The 27,296-nt window shown below is 61.7% G+C and overlaps 1 protein-coding gene and 1 long non-coding RNA gene across 3 annotated transcripts; one reads left to right on the plus strand and one right to left on the minus strand.

The window, feature by feature from the left end:
* Nucleotides 1-418: 418 nt before the first annotated feature.
* Nucleotides 419-21,605, minus strand: PRRX2 (paired related homeobox 2). Of its 2 annotated transcripts, none has more exons than XM_066980459.1 (4): nt 21,313-21,605; nt 3,785-3,969; nt 3,473-3,651; nt 419-2,947 (listed from the first exon to the last, which is right to left on the minus strand). In XM_066980459.1, the coding sequence occupies exons 1-4, from the start codon at nt 21,554-21,556 to the stop codon at nt 2,830-2,832; spliced, it is 726 nt and encodes a 241-aa protein (XP_066836560.1). In that variant the 5' UTR covers nt 21,557-21,605; the 3' UTR covers nt 419-2,829. The 2 variants fall into 2 exon arrangements, with proteins under 2 accessions (XP_066836560.1, XP_066836559.1); XM_066980458.1 differs by having other exon boundaries at nt 419-2,965; nt 21,313-21,599.
* Nucleotides 10,549-12,122, plus strand: LOC136786675 (uncharacterized). Its single transcript, XR_010826009.1, has 2 exons — nt 10,549-11,002; nt 11,785-12,122. It is a non-coding gene; the product is annotated as an uncharacterized lncRNA (long non-coding RNA).
* Nucleotides 21,606-27,296: the final 5,691 nt, after the last annotated feature.

Below are 27,296 nucleotides of genomic sequence, written 5' to 3' on the forward strand. Positions count from 1 at the left end.
CAAGATGGACCTGGCAAGGTGCTGCAGCTGGCTGTTACGTGGGGCCTTTGATAGGCTGACTTTGGTCACCTCCTGCCACCGGGGTGAGCATCCCCAGCCTGAGGACAGGGCTCAGCTGTGGGACCGAGGTCCCCTGGCTCCATGGGACCCCCCAGCGTGCTCCCCCCTGCCCCTCTCCCGGGGTGCAGGGACCAATGGGGACCCCAGGATGCAATTTGGGTCCGAAGAGGGGAAGGTGTGAAGGCAGATGGGGCTTCTCCCCATCCTTCAAAGCCTTCCGGGGGACCTGCAGCAGCTCCTGGCATGAACAGCAGCCCTGGGCAGAGAAACCCTCACCAGCCCCAGGGGGCTGCGAGGTGCCACTTGGCCAGGGCAGGTAGGGGAGCAGCCACATCCCCGTCCCGTGTGCAGACAAGTCTCTACTCAGTAAAATATTTATTCCTCCATTATTTCACAAGAGTTGTTTTTACAAAAACCTTACAAAAAATTTCCAAAAACACAGACATGCAAAAAAAAAAAATTAAAAATCCACCGTGGATCTTGTTACAAGTAATTGAAATGTACAAATAGAAAGGGAGAGAGCAAGCTCAGGTTACACTAATTCCTCCGTCCTGATATCCCTCCGTGGGTGCAATTTGCGTCTCGTCTCGGTGAGCCTTCGACGCTGACTGACAATCCGTGATAAGCTGCCAAGAGCGTGGCGAAGGAGGGGCCCGAAGATTAGGAACGAATGTTTTCAAATATATATATACATATAGATATTTAGTGAAGAAATATTTATTCCCTGCTTTTTTTAGGTTTACAGAAACGGCATCTGCAAACTATTAGATGGGTTTATTTTCATTAATGCTCACAAAGAGGCAGCGACATTTATATCCCTGTGGTTTCATCTCGTACAACTGGAAAAAGAGCCCTGTGCTTTCCATGGGAATGGGACCCCCTCACCCCCCTGCCCCAGAGTTGTTCCTTGGGGGGGGGGGGTTTGCTCTACGGGGAACCTGCTCCCACCCCGGCAGCTCTACGAGGTCCCTGCGGTGTCTCCATGTGGCTATCTGGGGAGCCGTGTCCTTCCCACTGAGCACAGGGGGGAAGAGAAGGACTAGGGGCCCAGGCTGGGCATTTGGGGTGGCTGTACCCCCATTGAGGTGACTGTACCTCCAGGAGGGGTGGGTGGTGTTGGCTGTGCCCCCACTGGCTGCAGAGCATGGGGAAGGGAGGTTGGAGCAGGTTAGGGGCCAGGCTTGCCCCCAGCTTGGCTGCTGTGGGGGTTCCAGGCACTGGGTGAAGCCCCCGGGCAGGCACCACCTGGGGTGTCCCCGAGGTCCTGGTGTCACCGCTGGGAACCATGCAGGGCTGCAGCCAGAGCCCTGGGGAAAGAGGGACAGGATGCTCTCGGGTGGGCACGCGAGGGGTTTGGGTGCTTTTGGCCTTGGCTTTGCGCACTGGTGCGTGCTTATCTCAGTGATCGCTGCATTCACCCTGGGTTCTGCTGCTGTGTTTCAGTGGTAATCTCTCGAGGTCCCTTCCAACCCCTACAATTCTGTGATTCTGAGATTTGTCCGCTCGGTATTTGCTCCACCGGCCCGGCTGGGTGAAGCCCTTCTGCAGAGGCAGGGCTGGTGCCTTCTCCACCCATCCAACCTGGCACTGGGCTGCTGCTGCTCCTTGCAGGGGGTTCCGTGGCCTCCCAAGGACACTGTCCCTGGGCTCCAACCTCCACCACCCCACCACTGGCTCGTCCTGCATCGCTGTGACGTGGGTGTTGGAGGCCCGGGGTGAGGCTGCCTCCCCCGGGCCCACTTTGCAAAACGGAGCCCCCTCGTTCGGCTGTGTGCTGGGGTGGGGCGAGGGGGAAACCATTTCCTTTCGGCACAAACACAAAAATGCCCCATGGAGCCTCCGGCCGCGGGCTCCGCGGCACATCTGCGGAGCTGCCGCTGGGGAGGCTGTGCCTCCGGAAGACGAAGCCGGCTCTGCCGTTGGCACGAAGCGCCGGGAGCCGCCTACTCAGCTGAAACCAACAGCTTTTTCCAATTTTCTCTTTCCCTGGGACGGTTCAATGACCTGGGGCTCTGCAGAATTGCTGGCAAACCCACGGCTGTGGGGCGGTGGTGCCTGGCCGGGGTGCGGCGATGTCCCCCCACAGTTCGAGGGCTCCAGGTGAGGATTTTGGGATGCTCCAACCCCACTCACTCCTCTGGGGAGGGGCAGAGCCCGGTGGCACAGGCACTGGGAAAGAGCCTTTGGCTTGCAAAAGTCTCTGCCGAGCCCCACGGCTGGCGATGCACAAGGAGGCGAAGGCACGGGTCGGCTTCGGCCGCACAGGCGAGCGCCGCGGGTGGCAGCCCGGCACAAAGGGGGGGCCCTAAAGATCGGCCTCGCACAGCTTCGTTATCCTCCCGGCGCTGCGTGCCGGCCCTGCGGGAGGAGAAGACCCAATAACTCTTTGGCTCTCCGGGCAAGATACCCAAATTGGTCAAATCCAAAAGTCCAAGATCCTTCCATGTTTGGAAGCAAATTCTTTTTCGCTTGGCAAGTCTGTTTGTCCTCGAAGAGCGTGCGGGGGGTATGTGTGTGTATATATAGCCTTTATTATAAGGGTGTGCGGAAAAGCAAGTTTCTAACCAAGTTTGCTCCATATGTGGCTATAATTATGTGCCACTTCAGACTGGGACTTGACTCTACCTTCAAAAGGGAAGAGGAGAGGAGAGGAGAGGTGCTGAGCCGTCGGGTGGGCGGCACACGGGGCAGGCGGGCGGCGGGGTCGTGCCGGCCGGTGCAGGACCCCACGCTGCGTCCTGGATGAGGCCACAGGGGGGTTTCCCCCGGTCAGTTCACGGTCGGCACCTGGTTCTGATGGAGGCTGAACTCTTTGGCTTTGAGGCGCAGGCTGGCGATGCTGTTGGCCATGTTCACCCCTTGGGTGGGCGTCGCGGTCCCGCTGGAGCTGTAGGACGGCACAGTGCTGCAGGGGGAGCGGGGAGGAATGAGGCACGGCCGAGGAGCCCCCGCGCCCTGCCAGCTTCCCAGCCCTCATCGGCTGCTCCCTCTTAGGCATCTCCCACAAGAGCAGTCAAGGCTCCGGCATTTTTATGTGGCTGGACGCATGTGGGAACCCCTCGAAGTATGTGCCAGGAGGCCCTGCCTCTGGCTTTTGGAGAGCTGGGAACCAAAGGGACCCGCTCCACCCCCTGTGCCGAGATGTGGGAAGGGTCAGCGCGAGGCCAGGAGGGCCCCTGGTGGGGACCAGGCCCCCCCTGGCCCCAAAACGCATGGAGGCTGCTCTGCAGGGGGCAGAGGATGTGCAGGCAGGGCTGGTGTGGGTTCCCAGAACAAACCCCGGTGAGCTCCTGCCCCTGGCTCCTTTGGCCCGTGCAAAGCTCCCCGTGTCCTCGGCAGCAGCACGGGGCTGCCCCGGAGGTGGGGATGATCCCTGCCCCGGTGCCCTGTCCTTGTCGGTGCCTGCACCCACCTGTACGGGGAGGTGCTGGTCCAGGAGAGGTACTCGGGGCTGAGCGCCGTGGGCCGCGGTGCCATGGGCTGCTCGATGGCGGCTTCTTGGCTGTAGGACTTGAGGAGCGACGCTGACCTGTTGGCCAGCATCGCCCTCTCGTTACGGCGGAACTTGGCCCTCCGGTTCTGAAACCAGACCTGCACGGGGAAGGGGAGGCATTAGTGGGATCCTGAGGATATCCCCAGTGTCCCTCCCCCCGCCCAGACCCTGGTGGTGTGCGGGGGAGGAAGGCAGAGGGGTTCTTCTTCTGCCTCACAAACCTGCGCTCACCTGGACCCTCGCCTCGCTGAGGTTCACCCTCCTGGCCAGCTCCTCCCGCACGAAGGCGTCGGGGTAGTGCGTCCTCTCGAAGACTCTCTCCAGAGCCTGGAGCTGGCTGCTGTTGAACGTGGTGCGGTTCCTCCTCTGCTTCTTCTTCCTCTTGGCCGCCCCGCGGCTCGGGCTCAGGCTCTCGCCTGGGGGGGACATCGCAGAAGAGGCCCTGTGAGATCCCACAGACCCCACCAGGCTCCTCTGTGCGGAGCTGCTCAGGACCAGCCCCGATCCCCTGGGCACGTGTGATGGCCACATGCACACAACCCCGCAGCCTCCACGAGAATCCAAGCCTATTTTGGGACCTGCTGTAGTTTGGGGTTAAACCCAGCACCTTTGGTGTCCTCATGCCTGGCTAAATCCCTTCGGGGTCTGATTTCTGCTGCCAGCCTCCAGAGACTCCCGTGGGGCAGCGCTCGTCCCGAACCCAGACCTCAGAGGTGTCCTGGGCTCGGCCCTTCCTAAACCTTCCTAAACCGAGGTTCGGCACCAACACCTCTCCGAGATCTGGGGCTCAGCTCCCACCTCCAGCAGCCTCCGGAGCTCCACTGGAGCAACACCATCCCGCAGCCAAAACCTCAATGCTCCCCAAACCTCAACCGTGCAGCCAGGGAGAAACACGACCGCGTCCCTTGGGGCTCAGCTCCCCCCGTGTCTGTTTCAGCCTCCGCTGGCTCGTGGAAGCATGGAGCAGAGGGTGTAGCTTCATTTCTCCCTATTGATCTTGGGCTTTCCGCCAGGCCGGGATTAATCCCCTCTTTGTCACTAGATCCTCAGGTTTAGGCAAGTTTGTGAAGATTTTTTTCTGATACCCGGCCTGCTGCCTGCAAAGGCTTCATGGGAAACGCGTCGTGCTGCTGATCTTCCTTACGGAGGTACTGGGTAATTATTTTTTCCATTAATAAAGCATCTGGATCCAATCTGTACCTACTGGTGGGAAAGTATTTGGGAATTATTTGAAATGTTAATAGTTTTATGGCATCGCTCTGATTCATAGCAGGGTTATATTCGGGTTTTCTGTTCTGTATCAGTGCAGAGGCCACGATGGCAGGAATTACTGCTCCCTGTCTGTGCTGAAGAAACAAATACTTGCTAATAAGCTATCCTGATACTTATTAAATAGACGTGCAGCGTTTTCAGACGATACACGAGCAAGTAACAAAATCTACTGGAAGGGATCTTAACTCTCCTGCTTCAAGACACCACCGAGCTGTTGAGCAGGAGGAAACTACATGTTCCAAGATCTTAAGGCCAAAAAAACCCTTCTTGGCCCTTAATTCTGAATAGCTCAAGCTGTGAAACCTCTGCCAGCAAGCTCTCCACCAAGCCCCTCGGGTCCCTTTGTGCATCACGCTCCGGGGCGGCCCGCCCTGAAACACGAATGGTTCGGGGGGATGTGGCAGAGCAGGAGGGGCTGCAGGTCAGTTATTTCCATTGCTGGCCATGGCCTGGAAGGAGCAGGTCAATTTTCCAGTGCTTGGCCACACGAGGACCAGAGGCAGGGTCTGGGAGTACCAGGGATGCCTCCAGCACCATGACCCACAGGGGGACCAAGCAGGGGGCGCAGGGACACGGCACCGTACCCAGTCCCTGGGCGCACGCAGGGATGCTGCAACATTTTGGCCATGATGGGGCCAAGCTGCTGGGACCGTGGGGAAGAAAAAGCATCCTGGGGCTGGAGGGGATGGCCAGGAGGACAAGCAGCTCCGTCCAACCCCCGTGGCATTGCTTCAGCCACCGTCTCTTATCATGCTCCAGGTGTGTTTTGACCTTGGTTGACCGTGTGCTGGGCTGGGAGCTGCCCGTGCTGCTGTAGGTGGGATGTGGGCTTCTAGGTAGGGCAAAGACGTTGTGGTCGGTGTCGTGCTGGTCATACGTGTGGGTTTGGAGCCCTTCTTCTGCCTGGGAGAACGCAGGCTGCCCCTCGCTGCGGTTGGCGTAAAGGCTCACAAATAAAATTCCCCAGATTCCCTCCAGCCCTTGTTTCTGCCGCTTCAAATGTTCTGCCAGTCTCCGCTTTCCAGTTGCCCCTTTTAGTTAAACTCCTTTTTTGGTCCTGTTTTCCTTCAGCGAGCTAACGAGACGCTGGATTAAAATACATGGAGTCCGGCCGTGGTTGTCCCTGAGTTTTTTGGGAGCCTGGGACCGAATCAGGGCCACGGGCCGGGAAGGACATGCGGGACGGAGCGGGCAAGCGGCGCCTGCTCGTGGGTTGTGCTCGCTTTGGAGGCTCCTGGAGAAGTGTGGGACCAGGGTTTGGGTCAGAAAGTGCTGTCGCCCGCTGCCCCCGCCCAGCTGGCTCCAGGCAATGGTTTCAACAGACCGCTATTAAATGTATAAATAAAATTTATGAACCCCATTTGATTTCCTCCCGGTTAAAATTCTGGCTATAGGACTTTTCCATAAGCGATGGCTGCTCTTGCCCATCCTGAACTGCAAAAAAAAAATGAAAAAGGAGGAGAAGGGCTTGCTTAAACTGACTCTCACAGCATGCAAAGCTGGGATGGATCGCTCCTATAAGGGACACCTTCATAACCTGAGTCAGCTTCATGAAAACGAGCACCACAAAGCAGCCAGGGAGCACAGATGGGGTCAGGTTGGGTCCCGTCCCCACGTCACTGCCACCATGAAGCCCAAAGACCCGCTGCCACCCCGTCGCCAGCCGGAGTGAATCAGATTTAACCAAATTCACCGAAGCCCTCACGGCAGAATCAGAAAACCTTTCTGTACTCTGATGGGCTTCCAAGAATAAGAGTCGCAATTGCCCGAAGTCAAAAACAGCTGGACGCTGAATTTCTTTTGCCCCCGAAGCCTCGCCTGGGGAGGCTGGGGGGAGGTTTTGGTGAAAGCTGAGCCTCCGCGTTTGTCACTTGTAACCTGGGGGGGCTGCCAGCGGCGTGGCTGGGGCTTCGGTTGATTGTCCAAGCCGGAGGTCAGAGGGGACCTCTGAGCAACCCCCTTGCCTCGGTGTATTTACCTTCCACTGATTACAATTTCCGCTGAAGGGGAAAAAAAAAAAACACGGGGAAGGGGGGAAAACAGGGGAACAACGTTACCGCCCAGCAAAGGATGGCACTGGGGAGGGTGGAGGGGGGCTCAGCGTCTCGCACAGCCCCATGGCTCACGGCATGACACGTCCCAATGGGGCCAAGCCCCGGGGCTGCTGGCACAGGCGTCCCCAAAATCACTTCGGGACCCCCAGTGGTGCCCCAAAGCGCGCTGACGAGGGCAGGAGCCCCGCCAGGACCGCGTGCTGCCGGAGAACGGCCCCGCCGCAGGGGAAGGGGGGAGCGCGCGGTCGTGGCCCATTTGCAGAAGCAGTGGCCCCAGCGCTGCTGGGTCAGAGCCGTGTTGGTTTAGCTGAGCACGGAGCAAGCCTGCTTTTCCGCCTCTTGCCCTTTTCCCCCGTGCTTCGACTCGTTTTCTGCAGAAACGACGTGCCGGGCTGCGGGAGCCCCAGACCAGCAGACATCAAGGGCTATAAATTGGTGATTCGTGCTGGGTTTCCACCCGGGCTCCAGCTTGGATTTAGGACCGTGGGGCTGTCCCCAGCTCCAGGCCAGTGCTGGCCTCGCGGGGATGCTCGCAGCATCCTCCCCACCCTCCGGACGGGTTTCAGTGCTCCCTCTCCTCCCATGCTTTCCATTTTCCATCGCAGCGCCGACCCCGAGCCCCGGCCCGGCCGCAGTTGTCTGCCGTTAAATTATTTCACACGTTCCATTTATTTGCAAGGCATTTGCCAAGGACCTTTTAAGCCTTAAATTCCACCCCCCACCCCCCAGCCAGATGATCAAATCTGCCGTACCATTTACTTTCCTGCTCCTCCTGGAACAGCATTTTTTTTTTCTTTCTTTCTTCTTCTTGGGTATAATTTAAGGGTTGAAATAGCCTGGAGGGAATTAGCTGTAAATTCTTCCTAAGACAAATAAATTCAGCCCTCTAAGTTTCTACGTTTTTCAAACTGTTGAGAGACGTTTTAGGTTTGTTTTACTTGAAATAATGATCGCGGCATATCTGACCCTCAGGCTGCGGCCGGCTCTAACCAAATAAATAGCTTTTATTAATTAAGGTTTATCCTTAACAAATAAAACCCCAATTTGATCTCGGCCGGCTGAATTAGCAAAAATAAACAACTGGTTCTCCGGGCACTTGATGTGGATTTAACAAATTAACGCTGGGCCTTCATCAGGGAAGCCGCAGGGTGGTGGAGGCCTTTTACAGCCAAGAAATCCTTTGGAAAAACAATGTCTTTCGTTTCTCCCATGGTCTCTCTCTCGGTAAACATGTGGACCGCCTTCATCCCTTTATATACTCGGGGGAAGCGAGGAGGCTCCAGCGATGACGTCCGTGCGCGGCCGGTTAACTTGTTCCTCGCAGCCCCGTAATCGGGGAGGAAGCGCTGCCCTTGGGGTCGCGCCGGGCGGCGTGAGCAGAGCTCTCTGCTCCGGGAATTTCTCCCCCTGGGGGTTTCCCCCCCCCTGCTCCGGATCCTTTTTTTCCCGTAACTTGCAGCCGAGCTGCCCAAAGCAGCTGGGGACATTGGGTCTGTGCTCTGAACGGAGCTGGGTGAAGGATGGGGGCGCGGAGAGGGGTCTGTCCCCTTCCATGGGAAGCAGGAGGCACAGGGCTGGTGGCAGAAGCGATGCTGGGAAGCACCCCCCCTCCGATCTCCCCAAATCATCTCCAAAAGCCCAGGGAAGGTGAGGAGCAGCTGGAAGCTCCTGCAGAGAAACCCTTGGGGCCACCAGCCCCGGGGTGCCAGCTCCCAGCTTTGCTCAGGGTGATGCTGCGCCGCCCAAACCCACCCCAGGACCACCCCATGGGCATGGGGACGGGGTGTCCCGGGGCTGCCAGCCCCACTCCGAGCTCTCAGGGCGTCCTGGGGCTGCCAGCCCTCCTCTGGGCTCTCCTGCTGTCAACACAGGTCTCCAGCCCCTGCCCCATCCCGCCGCCTCTCCCTGCGCCTCCAGAGCAGCCCCAGCTCCCCCAAAACCCCAGCAAAGCCTCAGCCTCAGGGGGAGGCCAGGGAGACCTGGGGGGGTCCAAATGTGCTGAGTCCGAAGGAAACTTTCCCAGCTCAAGTGGCCTACATGAAAAATTTAAGAGAGGGGCAAGTCTCAGCTACCGGAGAAACATTACAGCGAAATGTTTCCGAGGATGTTTCACCTCATTAATTGTGAAAAAACTGAAACGCTGACACGTTTTTACAGGCTGCCAGTTTTGCTGGGGGAAAAGTGTCTCCGTTAAAAAGGAGCAGCGAAAGCCTGTACCAAGAAAGAGGCCAAGGCTGTCCCGGGAGGGTCTTAGCCTCTGCTCACTGACAGGCAGCAGCCGGCTGTTTTATGGTTATGGAGCTGCCGCCGCACCAGCCAGCAGCCACCCAGCGCCGCAGACGCCCGCGTTTCGGCAGGGTCCTGCCCGCCGGTGCTGCGGGGAACCCGGGGAAGGTTCTGGGGAAAGGGCAGCAGGACCTCGTCCGGCATCCCCGCGGGGATGTGCCCGGCCTGCGCTCGAAACCCTCCGTCGGCTGCCGTGTGTCAGCAAAGCCATGGTCACCTCGGTTTTGGCTCATGGCACCTCATGGGACCGTGAGGCTTACGGGGTGTGGGGGCCGGAACGAAGCTGGAAAGGAGCAGCCCAGTCCCATGGGATGCCGCGTCTCGTAGGGACGGTCTGAGCCCTGCAGCAGCCACGCTTGCAGCTCGGAGTCAGCTCTCCAGAAGAGGCAGTGAATTTTCTGCTGCAAACCCAAGCGCGCCGGAGGAACGAGATCGGGAGGTGTCACAGCGAGGAGGGGACAAGGAGACAGGCAGTGGGGCAGCCGGGAGATGACCTGGCTGCTGTGATTTGGGGAGGACGCCCTGAAAGACGAAGCCTGGGATTTCCTCCAGCTCTCCACCGGAGCGATCCCTGGCCACTCGTTGGTTTGCCTCGGGGACGAGGGCCTGGTCCTGACCTTCCCTTCCCCAGAACAACCCCAGTGGGGACACAAAACTCCCCAGGCAGGGCCGCAAGTCTCCGTCAGACCGCGTTGATGGGTGGCACCAGCCCCAGGCACCGACCTCATGCATCCCTCGGGCTCCCTTGGGCACACACAAAAAATTCCCTCCCGTGCCCACGGTCAGCCCGGCCTCGCGGAGGCTTTCAGGAGCAGAGGAGGCACCCAACGGCCGTGCCATCTCCAACCATCACCTCCCTCGTGCCAGGTCCCCGAGCGTGACGGAGCGGAGCTGGTGTCCCCGTTGGTGGCAGGAGCTGCGTGGCCGGGGCTGGGCGCTTTCTGCGCACCGAGGGGTTTTCATTTGTCCTCCAGGATGCTCTGGGTGTGCCTCACTTGCACAACTCGCCCGAGCTGCTGGCTGCTACCAGAACACAGCACCCGGTAAATAAATAAGCACTCATCCTGCACCCCGCTTTCCCCGGCGGCACGGAGAGAGCTCAGCGACTTGGGGGGGTCAGGGCTCCTGGCAGCAATGGGGCTGGGGGCACACAGAGCCCTAAAAAAACTCCTCGGTGCCGTTCCTGCTGTGGGACGTCCCTTGAAAACGCCCCAAATGGGTCAAAAGGCAGATATGGAGGCTGTAAGGATGCGGTGCGTGTGGTGGGGCTGTGCCCGAGGATGCTCGCAGAGCACGCACCGGACGGGGGGGCTCCTCGGGGCAGACGCTCGTGGCCGGAGCTGCGCCGCGGCGGGTTCATGGTGCTGAGCCAGGCCAAGCGCTGAGCAGCACAGAAGCAACGGGGGACCGGGAATTTTTAATTTTGTTCTCCCGCAAAACTGCCAGCCCCCGCGGCGGGGGCCTGCGGGCCAACAAAAGGCGCTGGCTCTGCCCCAGCCACCGGTGGGGAGCCTCCCCGGCCAGGAGGCATTCACGGGGTGGGGGGGGGGGGGAATTTTGCCTTCATCTGCCAGCCAGGAGAGCTGCTCGTGGTGGGAAGAGCCCAGCGCCGGGTCTGTGCTGAGCCCCGGGCCGCTGCATCGCCCTGCCAAGGGCCCCCCCGGGCACCCACCCGGGGCGCAGCCTCTCGGCTTCACCAGCGCCGCCAGTGCCGTGCGGGAAAATAGCTGAGCGCGGGGCCTAGCAGCACCGTGATGGCTAACAGATGTGGGAGCGGGCTGCTGCGGCGCGCGAGAAATCAGGGACCGAGGGAGGAGAAAGCTGCAGAAATGGAGAGGTTTGGGACAGCCCCGGGGGACTGCAGGGTCCGTCCCGGGGTGGGCAGAGGGGACAGGCACTGCATGGGGATGGGATGGGGATGGGATGGGGATGGGATGGGGATGGGGATGGGGATGGGGATGGGGGGGATGGGGATGGGGATGGGGATGGGGATGGGGATGGGATGGGGATGGGGATGGGGATGGGGATGGGGATGGGGGGATGGGGATGGGGATGGGGATGGGATGGGGATGGGGATGGGGATGGGGATGGGGATGGGATGGGATGGGGATGGGGATGGGGATGGGATGGGATGGGGATGGGGATGGGGATGGGGATGGGGATGGGGATGGGGATGGGATGGGGATGGGGATGGGATGGGGATGGGGATGGGATGGGATGGGGATGGGGTGGGATGGGATGGGATGGGATGGGATGGGATGGGATGGGGATGGGGATGGGGATGGGGATGGGGGGATGGGATGGGGATGGGGATGGGGGGGATGGGATGGGATGGGATGGGATGGGATGGGATGGGATGGGATGGGATGGGATGGGATGGGATGGGATGGGATGGGATGGGGATGGGGATGGGGATGGGATGGGATGGGATGGGATGGGATGGGATGGGATGGGATGGGGATGGGATGGGATGGGATGGGATGGGATGGGACGGGACAGACATTGCTATGACTGATGATACTGGGATGGATGATACTGGGATGGACAATACTGGGACAGACCCCACCATCCTGCACTAAGGCTTATGGGGCCAGATGCTGCTTCCCTCCCACCCCACAGGCACAACCACTTTCAGACCCACTTGGTGCATCCAGAACCGTGACCCCGCAGCTCCCCCGCCGCAGCCACAGAGGTGCTAACACCGCTCGCCTGCCATACCAGGTTACGCAGTCTCCCAGCAGGGCACTGGGCACGTGTAGCTAATTAACGCTAACGAGACTCGTGCAGCACCAACCCGGGCAGCATCACCCGCCTGGGACTGCGAAGCCCCACTGAAAACTCTGCTCTGACTACAAAGTGGTTTTCCCCAGGGGGGGCACGGGTGCCCTGCCCGTCCCGGCGTGGATAGCGCCCGGGGAGTTTTTGCACGGTGCTTAGAAAATAAAAATAATCAGCGATGGCTGCGTAGCAGGAACGCTATGTAGGGGGCTGGCTCCCAGCCAGAGCCCCCTGGCATGGCAATCGCAGCCTTCCTCTCCACCCCCGGCAAAAAAAAAAAAAGGGAAAAAAAAAAAAAAAAAGGTGGTTTCTTGAAATTTAATAAGCAAAAACCCGTAGCAAGCCAGCCCCAATGGCATCTGGCACTGAAACCCAACACCAGCCCTCCAGGTTAGAGCGCAGACCTAATTGCATTAGGGTCATTGCCAAGACGGGGGGAAGAGGGCGTGCGTGGACCGGGGGGGACGGCGCAAACCCCGTGGGACCCCCCCCTCAGGCCAGCTCTGGGCACCGGGACCGGCCCCTGGCACCCGTCTGCCTCTCTCCTCCTTTCTGAGGCCAGCTGGGGGCAGAGATGCCACCGAGCGCCCGTGTCATCAGCAAGCACCGACACCAGCACCTGCCAAAACCCACCCCGCAGCCCACGGCCATGGGTCACGGTGCCAGGACAGGGCCACTGGCACGTCCGGGTGGGCGAGGGCTGGGCACAAGGTGCCGTTGGGGACCCCGTCCCCCCCCGTCCCCCCGCTCCGAGGAGCACCCCGTGGGCGCCTGCACACGCATTCATCCTGGAAACCCTCGCCAGCCAGCAGAATTGCTGTCCTTCGGTCTGGTTTTCATTTGAGGTCGGTGGCCTCTCGCCAAATTTATTGTAAAACATTCATTTTAATAAGTGGCTCGTATCTTTTTTCTTTTTTTTTTTTTTTCCTTTTTTTTTTTCTAAACCCAGCCCATTTAACTGTTTCCAGGTTAACGCGCAGGGTCCTGGATCAGGATCCCAGGGGCAGGTGCTGGCTGCGGGGTGATGCTGGGGGGGGGCTTGGAGGTGTTGGGGTAGGGGGGCTGCTTCGTGGTCCTGCTCTGCAAAGCGTGGCAGAGCCGAGACCCTCGCGTTCATCACACCAGCGCCGTCCCCTCTGGCTCCCTGGGGAGCCCAAGCACCTTCTTGCCGTGCTTGGGACCCCAAAACCCATGCAGGAGCTCAGTGGGGGACACACTGGGGCTGCTGTTTGGGGTCCTGGGGCACCATTCAGCAACCTCTGGGTTCTCTTCTATGCATCTCGTTAAAACGTACAACCTGATGGGTACCCTGGCGGTGCCGGAGCCAACGCACACCGAGGGGACGGTGCCTGGTAGTTCAGTTCTGACATTTGTTTTAGGTTTCATAAACCTCTAATACTAATAGAAATGCTGCAGTGTCTTTTAATTTAAACAAAAACAGTTATTTTTTTAATTTAGGAATCCCCCTGAGGTATTTACAACCCCCAAATTACAGACATGTGGCCGGCCGGGGCTGCGAAAGTGAAATCGGGGAGGAGGGAGCATCCCACGGCCACGGCTGTGCAGGGCTCGGGGCGCGATGCGGGGCTCCCCCATCGCCAATCCCCCCGATTTGGGGTGCAATGGGATGCACCCGCATCAACGCTCCCCAATCTCTGGCACAAAGGGGCTGCGCTGTGATGTTCCTGTCCCTCTTGCAGCGCCTGCACGGCTCGGGGTTCGGTGCGACTCCCCCGCGGTGGCCCTGCAGTGTCCTGCATGACTTGGGGTACAACACAGCCCCCCTGCACGACTCGGGGTGCAGTGCAGCCCCCCCCCCCCCGTACCACTGCCATGCCCTGCACAGCTCGGGGAGCAAGGTAACCCCCCCATCAACATTCCTGCACAGCTCAGGGGGCAGCGCAACCCGCTTGCAAACGCTGCCGTGCTCTGGATAGCTTGGGGTTGTGAGGCCACCCCCCCCAAAAAATGCCGTGGTCTGTACAGCTCGGGGTATGATGCCACCCCCAAAAAAATGTCACGGTTCAGTATAGCTCAGGGTGTGGGCTCTGTGATGCAATGCACCCCCCCCCCCCATGTTTCAAAATGCCACCCTCCCACCTGTGCTCTGTAGATCTCACGGTGCCACGCACCCCACAGCACTGCCGTGCCCTGTGCAGCTCGGGGTTGTGATGCCACCCCCAAAAAAACCACCACGCTCTGTACAACTCGGGGTGCAATGCCACCCCCTAAAACCCCACTACGCTCTGTAGACCTCACGGTGCAATTCACCCCCCCCCCCCAACCCCGCCATGCCCCACACACCTCAGGGTGCAATTCCGCCCCCCCGTTAACACCCCCCCAGGCCCCGGGGAGCAGCCCACACCTCGGCCAGGCACCACCACGGCCGCGATGCCCCCGCTCCAGCTTTGTCCCGTGGGTGCTCCCCCCCCACCCTGGGGCCGGGCTCTGCCCCCCCTTTCCCCTGCGCCCCGCTTGCGCCAGCGCTGCCATGTGCTCCCCGGCGCTCCCCCGGCTCCCCTGCCATGTGCACTCCAGTTTCCTTGCGTGTGAAGCCTGCAGCCTCTCAGATTCAGTGGCTGGAAAGGATGGCGCCTCCACACATCTGGTTCAATGCGAGAGCCTGGCGCCTGGCTTAGCCACAGTCTCCATTCAGAGACACACAGACTTTAATAGACTCATACAATTCTTCCTGATCTATCACTGCAGCCGCAGCTGAAAAGCTGCTTTATTATATGCGCTCCAAAGGGGGAAGAGGAGGGAAGGGGAGGGGGCCGGCGGCTGGCGCTGCCGCTCTCTGAAGGCTCCGGAGCCCCCCCGGCGGCTTCGCTCCCGCTCCCCCAGCCCGCCCGCTGTCCCCCCAACCCCGGGGGCAGGAGCAGCGCGGCGGCCTCGTTAGGTCCCCTGCTTAATTAGCGCCTGCCCGGCGAGCTGCTGTTTGCAGCCCGGTGCCAGGCACAGCCCGGTCCCCCAGTAAGAACCCTGCTTGTCCTCCTGGGGTCCCCAGAGGTGTCCCCGGCCCCAGGACGGGGCGATCTCGCCAGCCCCTCCAGAGCCAGCGTCCCCTTTATCCCCCACCCCACCCGGGGACACGCAGGAGGGTCCTGTCCCCCCGCAGCATCCCCCGGTCCCTCTGCCGGGGGGGGGGGGGGTCCCTGGGGGCAGCGAGGGATGCTGACGGTTTCGGTACGCCGTGGGAAGGTCGCCCGCAGCCACGCGTCCCTTGGGCTGGGAATGCCTCGAGGGCGAGGGTTTTTTTTAACAAATTCTCAGAAATTTGGGGGCGTCCAGTGAAAAAACAACCCAGTTCTGAAGCACGGCAGTAAGCGGGTGACAGATCTCGCCCTGAAAGCCCAAGGCAGTCCCTTCCCAGCAGGAGGGCTGCCTGTCCCCATCCTCCCTGGCCATCGCCGGCCCCACTCAGGGGATGGTTGCCCCCGGCCACCGATGCCCGGAGCTTGTTCCCTCTTCCCTGCTGCTTTTTCCAGCTGGGATAAAACTGATCCGTGTTCGCCCTGAGCTAAACCCGTCTCCATTCCCAGCTCAGCCCCCGACCCTGGCATTTTACAGGATGCTCCGGGCTTCCCCCGTGGCACAGGGATGCTGTCCCAGCCTCGCCACCCCCCGCAGGATAAATCCTTCCAGCTGCTGCTCCTGCCGAGCGCGCCGCAGGCAGGGACACGGTGCCAGCCCGGGGGACGCCCAGGCTCTGCCAGCCCCGAGCCACCAGGGGCTTAACCGCAGCAAAGCACCCGGGCCCCATCCTGCCTCCAACCCCGTCCTTTCTGCTCAATTATTTCACAGCCCCCGGGGGGGGGGGGAGGAATTGCCCATTGCCGGAGGAAAGCAGCCCTGGGAAAGGGGGCGATCGCCCCGCTCCCTGGGAGAGAGGAAGGGTTTCTAACCAGGCAGCCTCAAAGCCCTAAATCATTTCATCAGCCTCCCAGCTACAGACACACGCCCAGGCTCTCTTAAAATGCTGATTCGTTGAAATTCGCCCATCTTGGCCGTGCGGAGCCGAAAATTTCATATTTTTCCTGTGAATCAGCCCCGTTCCCTGAAATAACAGCCCAAAAAGAGAGGGGAAATAGTCTTGCACTGAGCTGTTCCTGGTCATGCTAGACATAACAGCCCGGGGGGGTGGGCAAGGTGTCCCCGTGCCCTGGCTCCCCCCTGGGCCGGACACGGCGGCACCGGGCACCCGGAGGTGCTGGGGGGGCTCCCGATGGAGCAGGGCAAAGCCCCGTGTCCCCAAAGCACGCAGGACCCCCCTGTCCCCTCCGGACCCCGCCAAGAAAAGGTTTTCACACCCGTTTCTTGCTGGAAAGGAGGTGGGAAGGAGCATCCCCTGCGGCAGTGCCACTGAAAACCCGGCTCGCTGGGGACGCAGAGGGGAGAAAAATCACAACAACGCGGGGGGGAAAGGGGAATTTCCAGGCACTTGGTTTAGGATTTTTTCTCTTCTCCCCACGGCAGTGGCTCCCTCTCCCCCGGCACAGATGCGAGCAGCCCCACAGAGCCGTGCAAACGCTGCATGACACGTGCTGGTGTTTCTTCACCGGGAAGGGCTGCGAGCGCACAGCACCACTGCCTGGGGCTGCAGGTCCCCGAGCTGCAAGGTGTGCATGTTGGGAGGGGGTCCTGGAGCCCAGGTGGGGGCGTTCAGCCCGTTTGTGGGCAAATCTCACCCAAATTGGGGCCCAGGTGCCACCAGTCTGTAAGGGCTTGAAAGCAGCCTGGGGCTGCATGCACCCTCCCAGCACGCAGGAGGAGGGTGATGGTGAGCTTGTGGCACCCTTGGGGGCTGGAGGAGGATGGGAAAGCAGGGAGCGGTGGTACTGGGGTACCTACGCCAGAAACCCCGTTTGTAGCTGGGGTTTCTCCTTGCCCGCACCTGGCAGTGGTTTGTGCTCTTTCGGGGTGGTTTGCAGGGTTTTTGGATGCACAAGACCTGGGGACCTGTCCCACTGCACCCGTGGAACCACCAGGCAGGATGGGGGGTCCCATGGCAATATGTGGGGTGACCTTCTGGGGAGGGGGTGTCTGGCTGTAGGGTCTGTGCTGCAGGCTGGGGGTTAGGGCCAAGGTGGGTCCTCCCCATTATTTCTTTGACCGGGATGCACTCAGATCCCATCTGCGAAGTCGACCATGATTAATTGGCAGTTAATCAACCTGCACGACGGATGCTGCACCTCTGGGTGAGTGCTGGGCTTGGGCACCCAGCCTGGCTGTGCTGCCCCCCCCCCAGCTCCACAGACAGCACCCCTGCGTGGACACAACCCCCATGCCCTGGGGTTTGCATCCCTCCCTGCAGGGCAGGAGATGTCCCCACACCCTGGGGACAGCGATGGTGGCACACAGCCCCTGGACGCCACGGCCACGTGAGTTTTGCTCCTGCTCCAGCCCCGTGTGCCACCCGTGCTGGCTGTGCTGGCCTTACAAGGACCGAGGCAGCTCGCCTCCCCCGGCCCCCCCGGTGGGTGCCACCCGTCCCAGCTCTGTGCAGGGACAGTCCCCAAAAGGCGCCATGCAGGAGGCTTGCGGCTCTTGTGCAGGCTCAAAGGGGGGTGAAGCGGGGTGCTGACACCCCCAGCCCCTGCTGAGCATCTGCAGACATCAGCCAGAAGCCCCCCGGGGGAGGCGCAGGGGAATTTTCAGCAGTTTTAGGGCTGAGATCCGCAGGTCCCCAGGGGCCTGTACTCCCCTGGGCCAGGCTCAGGGGTTGGCCACGAGTTAGTGATGCTGTCCCTAATTGCAGCCCAGGATGTGCACAAACACCCCAGGGAAGGCAGCTCCCAGGGCCTCACGGGCACAAACCAACCCTTTTCCAGCAGCGGAGGTGTCCCTGAGCTGTGCCCCCGCCTGGTGGGGATGAGCAGCGTTTGGGAAGGCAGGACAGGCACGGCACAAACGTGTTTTGTGAACTAGGACCCCGGGAAATTTTGGGACTGCTTGGGACAACTGGCCAGCGTTTGACCCCAAAAGCAAATCCCTTTTTGTGTCTTGCTGTCACCAAGGCCCTGCTTCACCTCTCCTTTTTCATCTGTCCTTGTTTGTGTAATTAAAGCCGATTTTCTGTAACATCCATCACTGTAACCCCTTCTGCCCCTTTGGGTGCAGCCTCTCCCTGCTTCATTGCGGGACCAAGGGCAATTCTTCCCCCCCATTTCCCAACAAGGGGATGGGGCGAGGAAGGGTCTGGACCTGCTGGTGGGGTGCCCGGGGCTGCCACCTGGCCCTGTCCCATCGCACGCTCCCATCTCACCGCCGGGACTGGCCAAAATATCACGTCGGGCAGGCAACGGGCACCTTTCCCCCCACCCAACCCTGAACACCCAACTTGGGGATGCTCCCACGGGGCCGCAGCCCCTCCCCGAGCCCATCACACCGGTGGCTCGCACCCAGCTCCCAGCCAGCCCCAAAAGCGTCCGCCGGAGCCAGCGCCCGACCCTCTCCCATCCGCAGGCAGCACCAAAAGGCCGCTCATTGTTTGAAAAGCCATCAGTCAGGGCCTGCTGGCTAAAATTACCCTCCTGCTTTATCATCTTGAGAACATTAAGGGCTGTTGTTAACAGATGTTTCGCGTTACACATTATTTGTTAGTCTAATGAAAGGAGGTGAACAAGCTTTCAAGACCTCAGAAGTTGTGCGGAAGGTTTTCGCCGGGAGGCTGCCGCGCCGCTCCGGGGGAGGACGGGACGGGGACGGGGACGAGTCCTCGCTGCCCCCCGTGGCATTTCCTCTGCCGCTGTCCTGCCTGGCTTGTGGGATTTCTGCCTCTTACCTTTTGGGACAAACGTGTTGCACGGCTGATATCTGTGCCCGGCCCTCGGCAAGGATGCACTGGGTGCCCTCGGGGCCGTTTTGGGGCAGGGGCTGAGCAGCCCGGGAACCCAGATATAGGGCTGCGGGACTTGGGGTGCTGAGGGAGGGCAAGGAGGGCCCAAATCTTCCTCATCAAAGCATAAAACCTGCCTCAATATTTTCCAGCATCCCCAGGCCATGGTGAGCCCTGCACGGAGGAGGGGGGTGCCCGCAGCAGGTTTGGGGCCACCCTTTCTACAGCCCAGCAGCGCAGTGACCCCAATAACCGCTGCCCAGCCAGACACAGAGCCACAGCCTGCGGAGACACAGTCAGATGCGGGGCCCGTTTGCACTGACAATTAACCTGCTGCCACCAACCCGGGGGGCTCCAAACCTGCACCCGGTAGGAGGAAAAAAAAAAAGTGATGGTGAAGATGAGAGAAGACGCCAGGAGCCTGTTTCGCTTTAGGGTGACGATAAAAGCTAGCGCTACCAGGAGAAGTTCCTCTGCTGTCATCACGCTGATGCTGAAAGCATCGCAGATGCGTAGCGAGATCTGATGCTCGCAAGGGCAGGGCGTTCGCGTGGGGTTTGGTGTTTCCCCATCCCGACTTTGGAAAGTGCATCCCAGATCCAGCAGTGTCGGTGGTAACGGTCCCACACGGCAGTGTGTTCATGCACGGGGGTTTTCTCTCCCCGTTTCCGTGCTCGTCTTCCTGCTGCTTTCAGCTCCCGTCGCTCAGGTATTTCCCTCTCCAGGTGGGATTGTGGGGAGAAAGGTTTCCGTTCCCGCACGCGCTGCTGGTGCGTCCCAGATGCCGACGGTGTCTTTGTCCCCATGCCTTTGCAGAAGCAGGTGCCAACGGGAAGCATCCCCCTGGTCCAGCGGTGCCAGGATCAGTGCGCCAAAACCCACGGGGCCTCTGCCCCAGGAGGAATGGGCTTTTAGGGTAAAAAATGGGCTGGTGAGGATCAGCCAGCCCCCTCGGCTCTCTCTCTGGTACTTGCATCACCCCTGGTCGCCGCTGAGCCCCTTTGGGGTGTGCTGGGATTTCAGCAGTGCGGTAATTTCTCTGCCCTTTTGCAAATAGCCCCCTGAGATGAGTTGCTGCTGCGGGACAGGATGGGTGTCTGAAAGTTGTGCCCACCCCGTGCTGCCTGCAGCCCCCCTGTATGATCCCATCACCAGGCAAAAACTTCCCCACGGTCCCAAAGCCAATGTGAGAAGCACAAACAAACGCCCAGGGAAAGGGGAAGGAGGATGGAAAACACCACCAAAAGTACCTGAAACCATCCCAAAAAGCAGCACCCAGCCCTCAGCACCCCGAGCAGGGCGGGGGGCTCGGGGGGCTCTGCCTGCGGAGGAAGGAGGTTGTGCAGGGAATAAATGGGGGGCCAAGAAATGGGGGGCCAAGAAGGGTGCTTCGGCCCCAAGGTGCACACAAGGAGGGGGCACGGGGTGCACCCTGCTCCCATCGGGACCCCTCACTGCAGCTCTGGGGGGGCTGAGCCCCCTTCCCCCAGCCAGGCACGGGTCAGGCCCTGGGCAGGGCGCGGAACAAACCGGGGGTACCCGAGCCCAGCCTGGCAGCAGGTTTTGGGGCTGCGCCACCACCCCGAGGCTCCCCAGCCCCTTCTCCTTTCCACCACCCCGAGGGGACTCGGGGGGGGCTTCCAGGTACCCCAGGAGCGGGGCTGTGCAGCAGGGACGGGGCCGATCCTGCTCGCTCCGGAGCCGGGATGCGCCCGGGCGGAGCGGGTTTGTCCCGGTACAAGCGCTCCTCCCGCTCGGACCAGACGAGACCCGGGGGGTACCGGGCCGTTTCCCGGCCCCAGCCCCGGCCCCAGCATCCCGGGGCAGGATGAGACCCGCTCCGGGGGCTGCTCTCCGGGGGCTGCACCGGCTCCCACCGGCTCCCACCTCTTGGCCCAGGGGGGGAGCGCACGGACAAAGGCCGGTCCCGGGGCCGGTCCCCCCCGCTCCCCCCCCGCGGCCGCCTCCGCTCCCGGGGTGCAGAAACCGACCCGGGGAGCCCCGGGAGGGGGGGGCGCAGCCTCGCAGCCCCGGCAAGCACCGGGAGGGAGCTCGGCACCGGCCCGCAGCCGGCACGCCCGGTGGCGGCGGTGCCCCCAAGCCCCCGGCACGGTGTCCCCGGCCGGTGCCCTGCCCGTGTCCCCCCCACCACGAGCTCCGGTGCCTCCCCCCCCGGCGCGGTGTCCCCCTGTCCCCGCTGTCCCCGGGCTCTGTGTCCCCCCGTCCCAGCCGTCGGGGACTTTCGGGGCGGCGGCGGCTCCTCTCCCACCGGCATCCCGGAGCCCCCCCCACCCCGGTCGCCCACCCCTCCGACGGCCCCCCCCAGCCTCCCCCCGCCACATCCTCGCCCCCCATCCCGCCCCCCCCACCCCCGTCCTCGGGGGGACCCCGAGCCCCTTTTTCCCCCCGTGCTCGGCGCTGCCCACGGGCCGTAACCCGGAGGGGGGGGGGTAAAGGGGTGCAGGGGGGGTCACCCCAACCCCAGAGCTGTCGGGGCCGGGGGGGGGACATCCCGGGGCGGCGGCACTCACCGTCCTGGGGCGCTGCTTCGCTGCCGCTGCTGCCTCCCGACGGCTCCGGCATCGCCTTGCCGCCCCCGGCGGGTGGGGGGCCGGCGGGGGGGGCCCCGTTCATGCCGGCCGCCACCTCCTCCAGGTCGAGGAGGTGGCTCACGCTGAAGTTTTTCCGGCCCTGGGGGTTTTCGGGAGGCTCCGGACCGCGCACGGTGCCGGGGGCGAACGGCTTGTCCATGGCGAAGGCTGGCGCCGAGTCCATGGCTCCCACCCCCAGCCCACCCCGAGGTGCCGGGCCGCTCCCCGGCCCCTTCCCCTTCTCCACCCCCCCCCTCCCTCCAAATAAATAATAATATAAAAAAAAGAAAATAATAATAAATTTAAAAAAAAAGGCAAAAAAAAAAAAAATCCCGGCTGCCCTGCGAGTCCGGCTCCCTCCCCAGCCCCTGTTCCGCCTTGTGCTGACGTCTGGGGAAAAAAACCACGCTCCCAGCCCAAACTTTTTTCCCCTGCTCTTTGCTCTGGAGCTGTTCAAACAAACGCCCCTGCTCCGAGCCGAGCGGGGCGGCCCCTCGCCCCTCGCCCCTCGCCCCTCGCCCCCCGGGCCGGCGACCTGCCCCCTGCCAGGGGCCGAGCACCGGCGGCAGCCCGGGCGGGGAACCCGGGGTTGGGGGGGTTTGGGGAGGGAGGGGGGGGCAGAGACCCGCTATCCCCCCTTTGCCCCCCCCTGCGAGCCCCCCCCAGCCCCTCTCTAAGTGCTTCTATCAACAAGTGGAAGCGGCCGCGCTCCGTGGGGAGGGACGCGGGGGGGCTGCGCTACCCCAACCCCAAATGGGGCCGGAGGGAGAGGTGACCCGCGGGTGACAGGGGGACACGGCACCCCCCCCCCCATCCACCTCCAGCCCCCCCTCCCCACCCCCCCAAGCCCCAACAACCCCGGAGCAAGGTCACCTCTCCTGGGAAAAGCCTGGCTCTCTCGCCTTAATGAGATAATTACGTCCTGCACCACAGTTAAAAACTCATAGGCTGCTTCCCTTGGGGCTTCGAAAGAAACCTCCCTAATGAAAACCAGCCGCCGGGAGAGGAAAAAGGAGTTTTTCCCCCCTTTAAAAAATCCGATCCCGCTAGGGGTATATGTGTGCGTGTGTAGACGGAGGAGGCGATGGGAGAGAAGGGGGCAGAGCTGGGGGGGCTGGGGGGCGATGGGCAGCCGGGGGGCTGCGGGCGCACGCGGACGGTGCTGGGCGCACGGGGGGCTTCGAGGCGAAATGGGGCGAGCTCGGGTGGTGGAGCCCGGCTCTGAGCTCCCAAGCAGCCCTCCCAGCAGCGTCCCGGGGAGGCGAGCCCCTGGCCGAGTTATTTTAACATTTGTCGCAAGCTTTTTCCTTGCGCTCCCTCTCCCCTTCAAGTCGGAGGCGTGCGGATTTCGAAGCGAGCCAGCGCTGCCAAATCTGATCTCCCTGACGGGGAAGCAGCTTCCCAGAGCTGCGCAGATTGGAAGGGGTGTAGCTGAAGGCAAGATTTTGGCTCTCCGAGTCCGCGGGGGGGCTCCCGCAGTGTGCAAAAACGAGCCAGCCCGGCCTCCCTCCCCGCCCCCCCCTCCTGCTTTTTGGGGGCTGTTTTACTGGCCCTCCTGGCCCGATCTGCTGGCCCTGGGGTTGCTTTACAGGCCGGAGTCAGCTCCGGATTCCCCATCCTCCCCCTGGCCGTGTATACCCGGGGGTGGTGTCACACCGGTTCTGCCATGCCACCCGGCACGGCACGGGGCACACGGGTGGCACGCGTCGCCGTCGGCCCTCCGGGCAGCTCCGTGCCTTGGGGGGCGATGTGCCACGTGCTGGGGCCATGCGAGGAGCCAGCACAGCCCCTCCTTGGCCCGATATCCACGTTATTCCACTTTTATTCCCCGCGGTGGCTTCGAGGACATGCTGTCCCCAGGACGGGGAGGGACAGCCTGGCCCCTGCGGATGGCTCAGCGTCCTGGTGGCGACGCGCCCCGCTCCGTCGGGGTTTTGGGGGGTTATTCGGGGGGCTGGGGGGTTTGGGGTTTGTTGGGGTGGGAGGGGGCAGCCCCGGGCACTGCCCCCCTGCCTCCTCGCTCAGGGCCAGAGCTCGTTCTGGAAGCGTCTGGCTTTTCCAGGGGAGACGCCTTTCGCTCAGCCCCTGGCATTAAATAATTAAATGGGGGGGGAATAATCGTCGGCGAAACCCCCTCGGGTTCGCACTTCCTCGGGCCCTGTGATTGCCGATATTTTTTTGGGTGAAATACGACCTTTTTTATGATCAAAGGGGATCGGAGTTCCAAAGGAAAGTGAAAAAAAAAAAAAAAAGAGGGCAAGCATTTTCTTTTTCCCAATCCTAGCGGTCTGGTAAAGTTTCTTTAGACATGCAAAGATTTACACACCTTTCTGCAGGGTGCCTTAAATTACCCTCCGACTCTTTACACATTTCCATGAGCAGAGCAAGAACAGTAAGTCATTGAGAAATTAACTGGCCTTTCAGTAATATCCCCTGTCGGCCTTTCAGAAGGAGAATGTCTAATGACTTTTTTGAAGTAGAGGTCAGGGTTTGCTTTTTTTAAATAAAACAATCTGTATTAATGCAATTTCCTTTTTAGCTCTAGGATTTGCCTTTTTTTTTTTTTTAAGCATCTTTTTTTTTTTTTTAACTCCGCCAGCCACACGAGGCATCTAAAGCTAGACCCATTTGTCTGAAACCCGCTCTCCTGTCGTTCCCCAAGCCTCTCGTGCGAGATCTTCTCTCTCTCTCTCTTTTTTTTTTTTTTTTTTTTTGAAAAATGCATTTTAAGTGATTAAAACTGGACCTCGGAGCTGGCAAGGTGGCTCTCAGCCGTGCTGAGCAAAGCATGTTTGGGGGAAACGGAGCCAAGCACGTTTGCTTTGCCTAAACCCGAGCGGGGCGAGCGCTCCGACACCGAGCGGAGCTGCGGGGACCAAAGCGGCACCGGAGCTGCGGGGGGAGCTCAGCCTGCCTTAGGGTGCCTTAAAAAAAAAAAAAAAAGAACAATTTGGGTTTATCTCAATTTGTGTCCTTTTAGGGGGTTCCTGGTGCTCCTGAGCCACCTCCCGTGGCTGTGCCGTGCTGGGTGAGAGCGCCGCGGGCACCGATGCTGCGCGGTGCACTCGGGGCTCCCGTCGGTACCGAGATGCTCGTTCTCCTTGATATTCCCCAAATCTTGCCCTTTATATGTTATTCTGCAAAGAAACTGGGCTGGGGTGCCCACATCCCCAGGGGAGGAAGGCTTCTGGTTACGGAGCTGCTCCTCTGCCCCGTAACAAGGAGGGCGCATGGGATGGAGGCGGGGGGCTGACGGTGCCTGGCCAGGACGCGGTGAGGGCTCCGGGGTGGGTGGCACCGTTGTGCCCTGCTCCGTGCCAACCTGCTCCCCAAAACTGGGCTGGGACGGCCCCAGGACGGCACCTCTGTGCCCCCCCCCTTGGGGATGGGGTCAGCCATCCCCACACCAGCACCCTAAACCTCGCAGTGACAGGGATGCTGCCCGCGGAAGGGCCCCGTTGACCCACGAGGACGGAGCAGCTGAGCCACGGGGTGGGGGGTGGGGGGTGGGCATCAGGGGCTGAGCACTGTGCTCGTTTTGCCCCCCAAAATGTGGGCACCCCCCCCGGGCACCGCAGGGCTTTCACCGCTCCCAGCTCTGCCTCCGTCCCTGCCAGCCCCCAAGGGTGCCTCGTGCCCCACGCTGGGTCCTCGCCTCTTGCTCGCCCCCCCGGCTCTCCCAGCTCCCCCCGCGCCCCCCCAGCTCCTTGTCCTTGGTGGCATCGTGCCCCCCCGCGGCCCGTGGTAAAGGTTTTTCTCCCCCATTCCCCATTCCCCCCCGTTTCTCTCTCTTTCTTTTTGCTCATTCTTTCTCTCTCTCTCTTTCTTTCCCTGCCAGGAATCCCAGTCCCAGATGAACCAATACTCCGTGGCTCTGCTATTTCCCTTTTATTCCCCCCCCCACAATCCCCCCCCCCCCTTCAACGGCGAGATGGGAAAAGACTGAACTAAAAAAAAAAAAAAAAGAAAGAAAGAAAGAAAGAAAAAAATCAAAGCTGCACATATTGGATCCAGATGTGCTCACAGCCCTTTCCAGCAATTTAATTAAATTCCCCCAGACAGCCAGGAGGATTTCTTAATGATCAAATTTCCCTGGCTTTCCTCCTAAAATGCCCCTCTTTCTTCGGCTCGCCGCTGCTCTGTCTCCCTGATGGATCGCCAGCTCGCATTCTTCCCCGGCCGCCCCGCCAAGGCGCTGGGGAGGCAGGGGGCTGATCCCGGCGCTCTGATCCCGGCCGGGCACCGGCACGACGTCTGTGGTGACCCGGGGGGGTCTTTGGGGTCGGGGTCCCCCTCGCGTCCTGCTCACCGGCATCACCCTCCTGTCCCGGCCCCTCCTTGGGGTGAATTCCCCCCAAAATGGGGAAATTTCCCCTGGGGGAGGTTGGACCCGCACGGTCCCCAGAGGTGCTGTGCGCACGGGGATGGTGACGATGGCCATCGCATGGAGGGTTTGGGGGTCCACGGAGGGTTTGGGGGTCCACGGAGGGTTTGGGGGTCCACGGAGGGTTTTGGGGGACCACAGAGGGTTTTGGGGCTGGGGGCAGCAGAAAAGCGCCCAGGCAGCGTGGCCTCCTTGCCCCCTCTGCCTCACGCCGCAGTCTGGAAGCGCTCCACCAGAATAAAACAAACCCCCAAAATAAAGCAAAATAAAACAAAAGTAAATAGGAAATCCGAGGCGGCTTCGGTTAGTGCCGGCTCTCTGGAGCTCCATGCATCTGGGAATTCCACCGGAATAATAATAATAATAATAATAATAATAATAATAATAATAATAATAGTGGCGGGGGGGGCACCCGCACCCTTGGGTGCTCTGTGGGGGACCGAGGTGGTCGGGCATGGGGCTGCACGGCCACACTGCCTGCTGCGTGTGTGTGGGTGTGTGTGGGTGTGTGTGTGGGTGTGTGTGTGGGTGTGTGTGCGGGTGTGGGTGTGCAAGGCCTGGGTGTGAGCGCCTGGGGGCACGCCGGGGGCTCCAGGGGTCTGCACGCGGCTGGTGCACACCTGGGGCGGGCACCTGGTGGGTGTGCGTGGGCGTGGATGGGTGTGCACGGGGTGAGTGCGTGAGTGTGCAGGGATGGGTGTGCACGGGGTGCGCGTGTACCCCACGTGCATGCGCCGGGGTGAGCGTGCGCTGGGCGCGTGCACGGCTGGGGGGGTTGCGTGTGCACCGTGTGCGCGCGCATGGCTGGCTGTGCGCTGGTGTGCACGTGCACTGTGCGCGCGTGCACGGGGGTGCGCGTGCACCTTCGGTGGGCCGTGTGCGTGCCCGGCTGGGCGTTCCCGGGCCCGCGCACCCCCCCCCCCTCCGCGCGCGCCCCCGCCGCCGCTCTCCTCCCCCCCCCCCCCCCCACCTGCCGCGCGCGCCCCCGCCCCGCGCCCGCTCCCGGCCTCTGCTGCCCCCTGGTGGCCGCGCGAGAGAGACCACGCCCCCTTTAACCACGCCCCCTTTAACCACGCCCCCTTTAACCACGCCCCCTTTAACCACGCCCCCTTTAACCACGCCCCCTTTAACCACGCCCCCTTTAACCACGCCCCCTTTAACCACGCCCCCTTTAACCACGCCCCCTTTATCCACGCCCCCTTTAGCCCCCACCCAATCCACGCCCTCTCCCGTGAGGCCACGCCCCCAGAGGCCACGCCCCCTCCGGCCCAGCCGGCGGCTTCCGCTTCCGCTCCGGGCGGCGGCGGTGGCGGCAGGTGGGGGGGCAGGGGGGGCTGCGGCACCGGGACACCCCCCCCGGGGTCTTCGGGGACCCCCGCGGGCCTCGGGGGCGGTTGGGAGCCTCTGGGGCCGTCTCGGTGCTGGCTCCCGGGCGCCGCCCCGGGGTTTGGGGGGGGTCTGGGGGCTCGCCCTGCCGGTGAGGGGCCTGCAGGGCCCCGGTACTTCGGGGCCTGGGGGCTGTGGGGCCCTGCCCTGTGCG

The sequence above is a fragment of the Anser cygnoides genome, chromosome 20 (genome assembly GCF_040182565.1).
Source record: "Anser cygnoides isolate HZ-2024a breed goose chromosome 20, Taihu_goose_T2T_genome, whole genome shotgun sequence".
In the NCBI taxonomy this organism is placed as follows: Eukaryota; Metazoa; Chordata; class Aves; order Anseriformes; family Anatidae; genus Anser; species Anser cygnoides.

Bases quoted from the DNA above. Each gene is read 5' to 3' on its own strand.
- PRRX2 (XM_066980458.1), bottom strand. From the start codon at position 21,556: ATGGACTCGGCGCCAGCCTTCGCCATGGACAAGCCGTTCGCCCCCGGC. The intron at 3,652-3,784 runs GTGAGCGCAGGT...TTCCCCGTGCAG, and splicing joins TCAGCGAGGCGAGGGTCCAG to GTCTGGTTTCAGAACCGGAG. The intron at 2,966-3,472 runs GTGGGTGCAGGC...CTCCCCCTGCAG, and splicing joins ACCAGCACCTCCCCGTACAG to CACTGTGCCGTCCTACAGCT.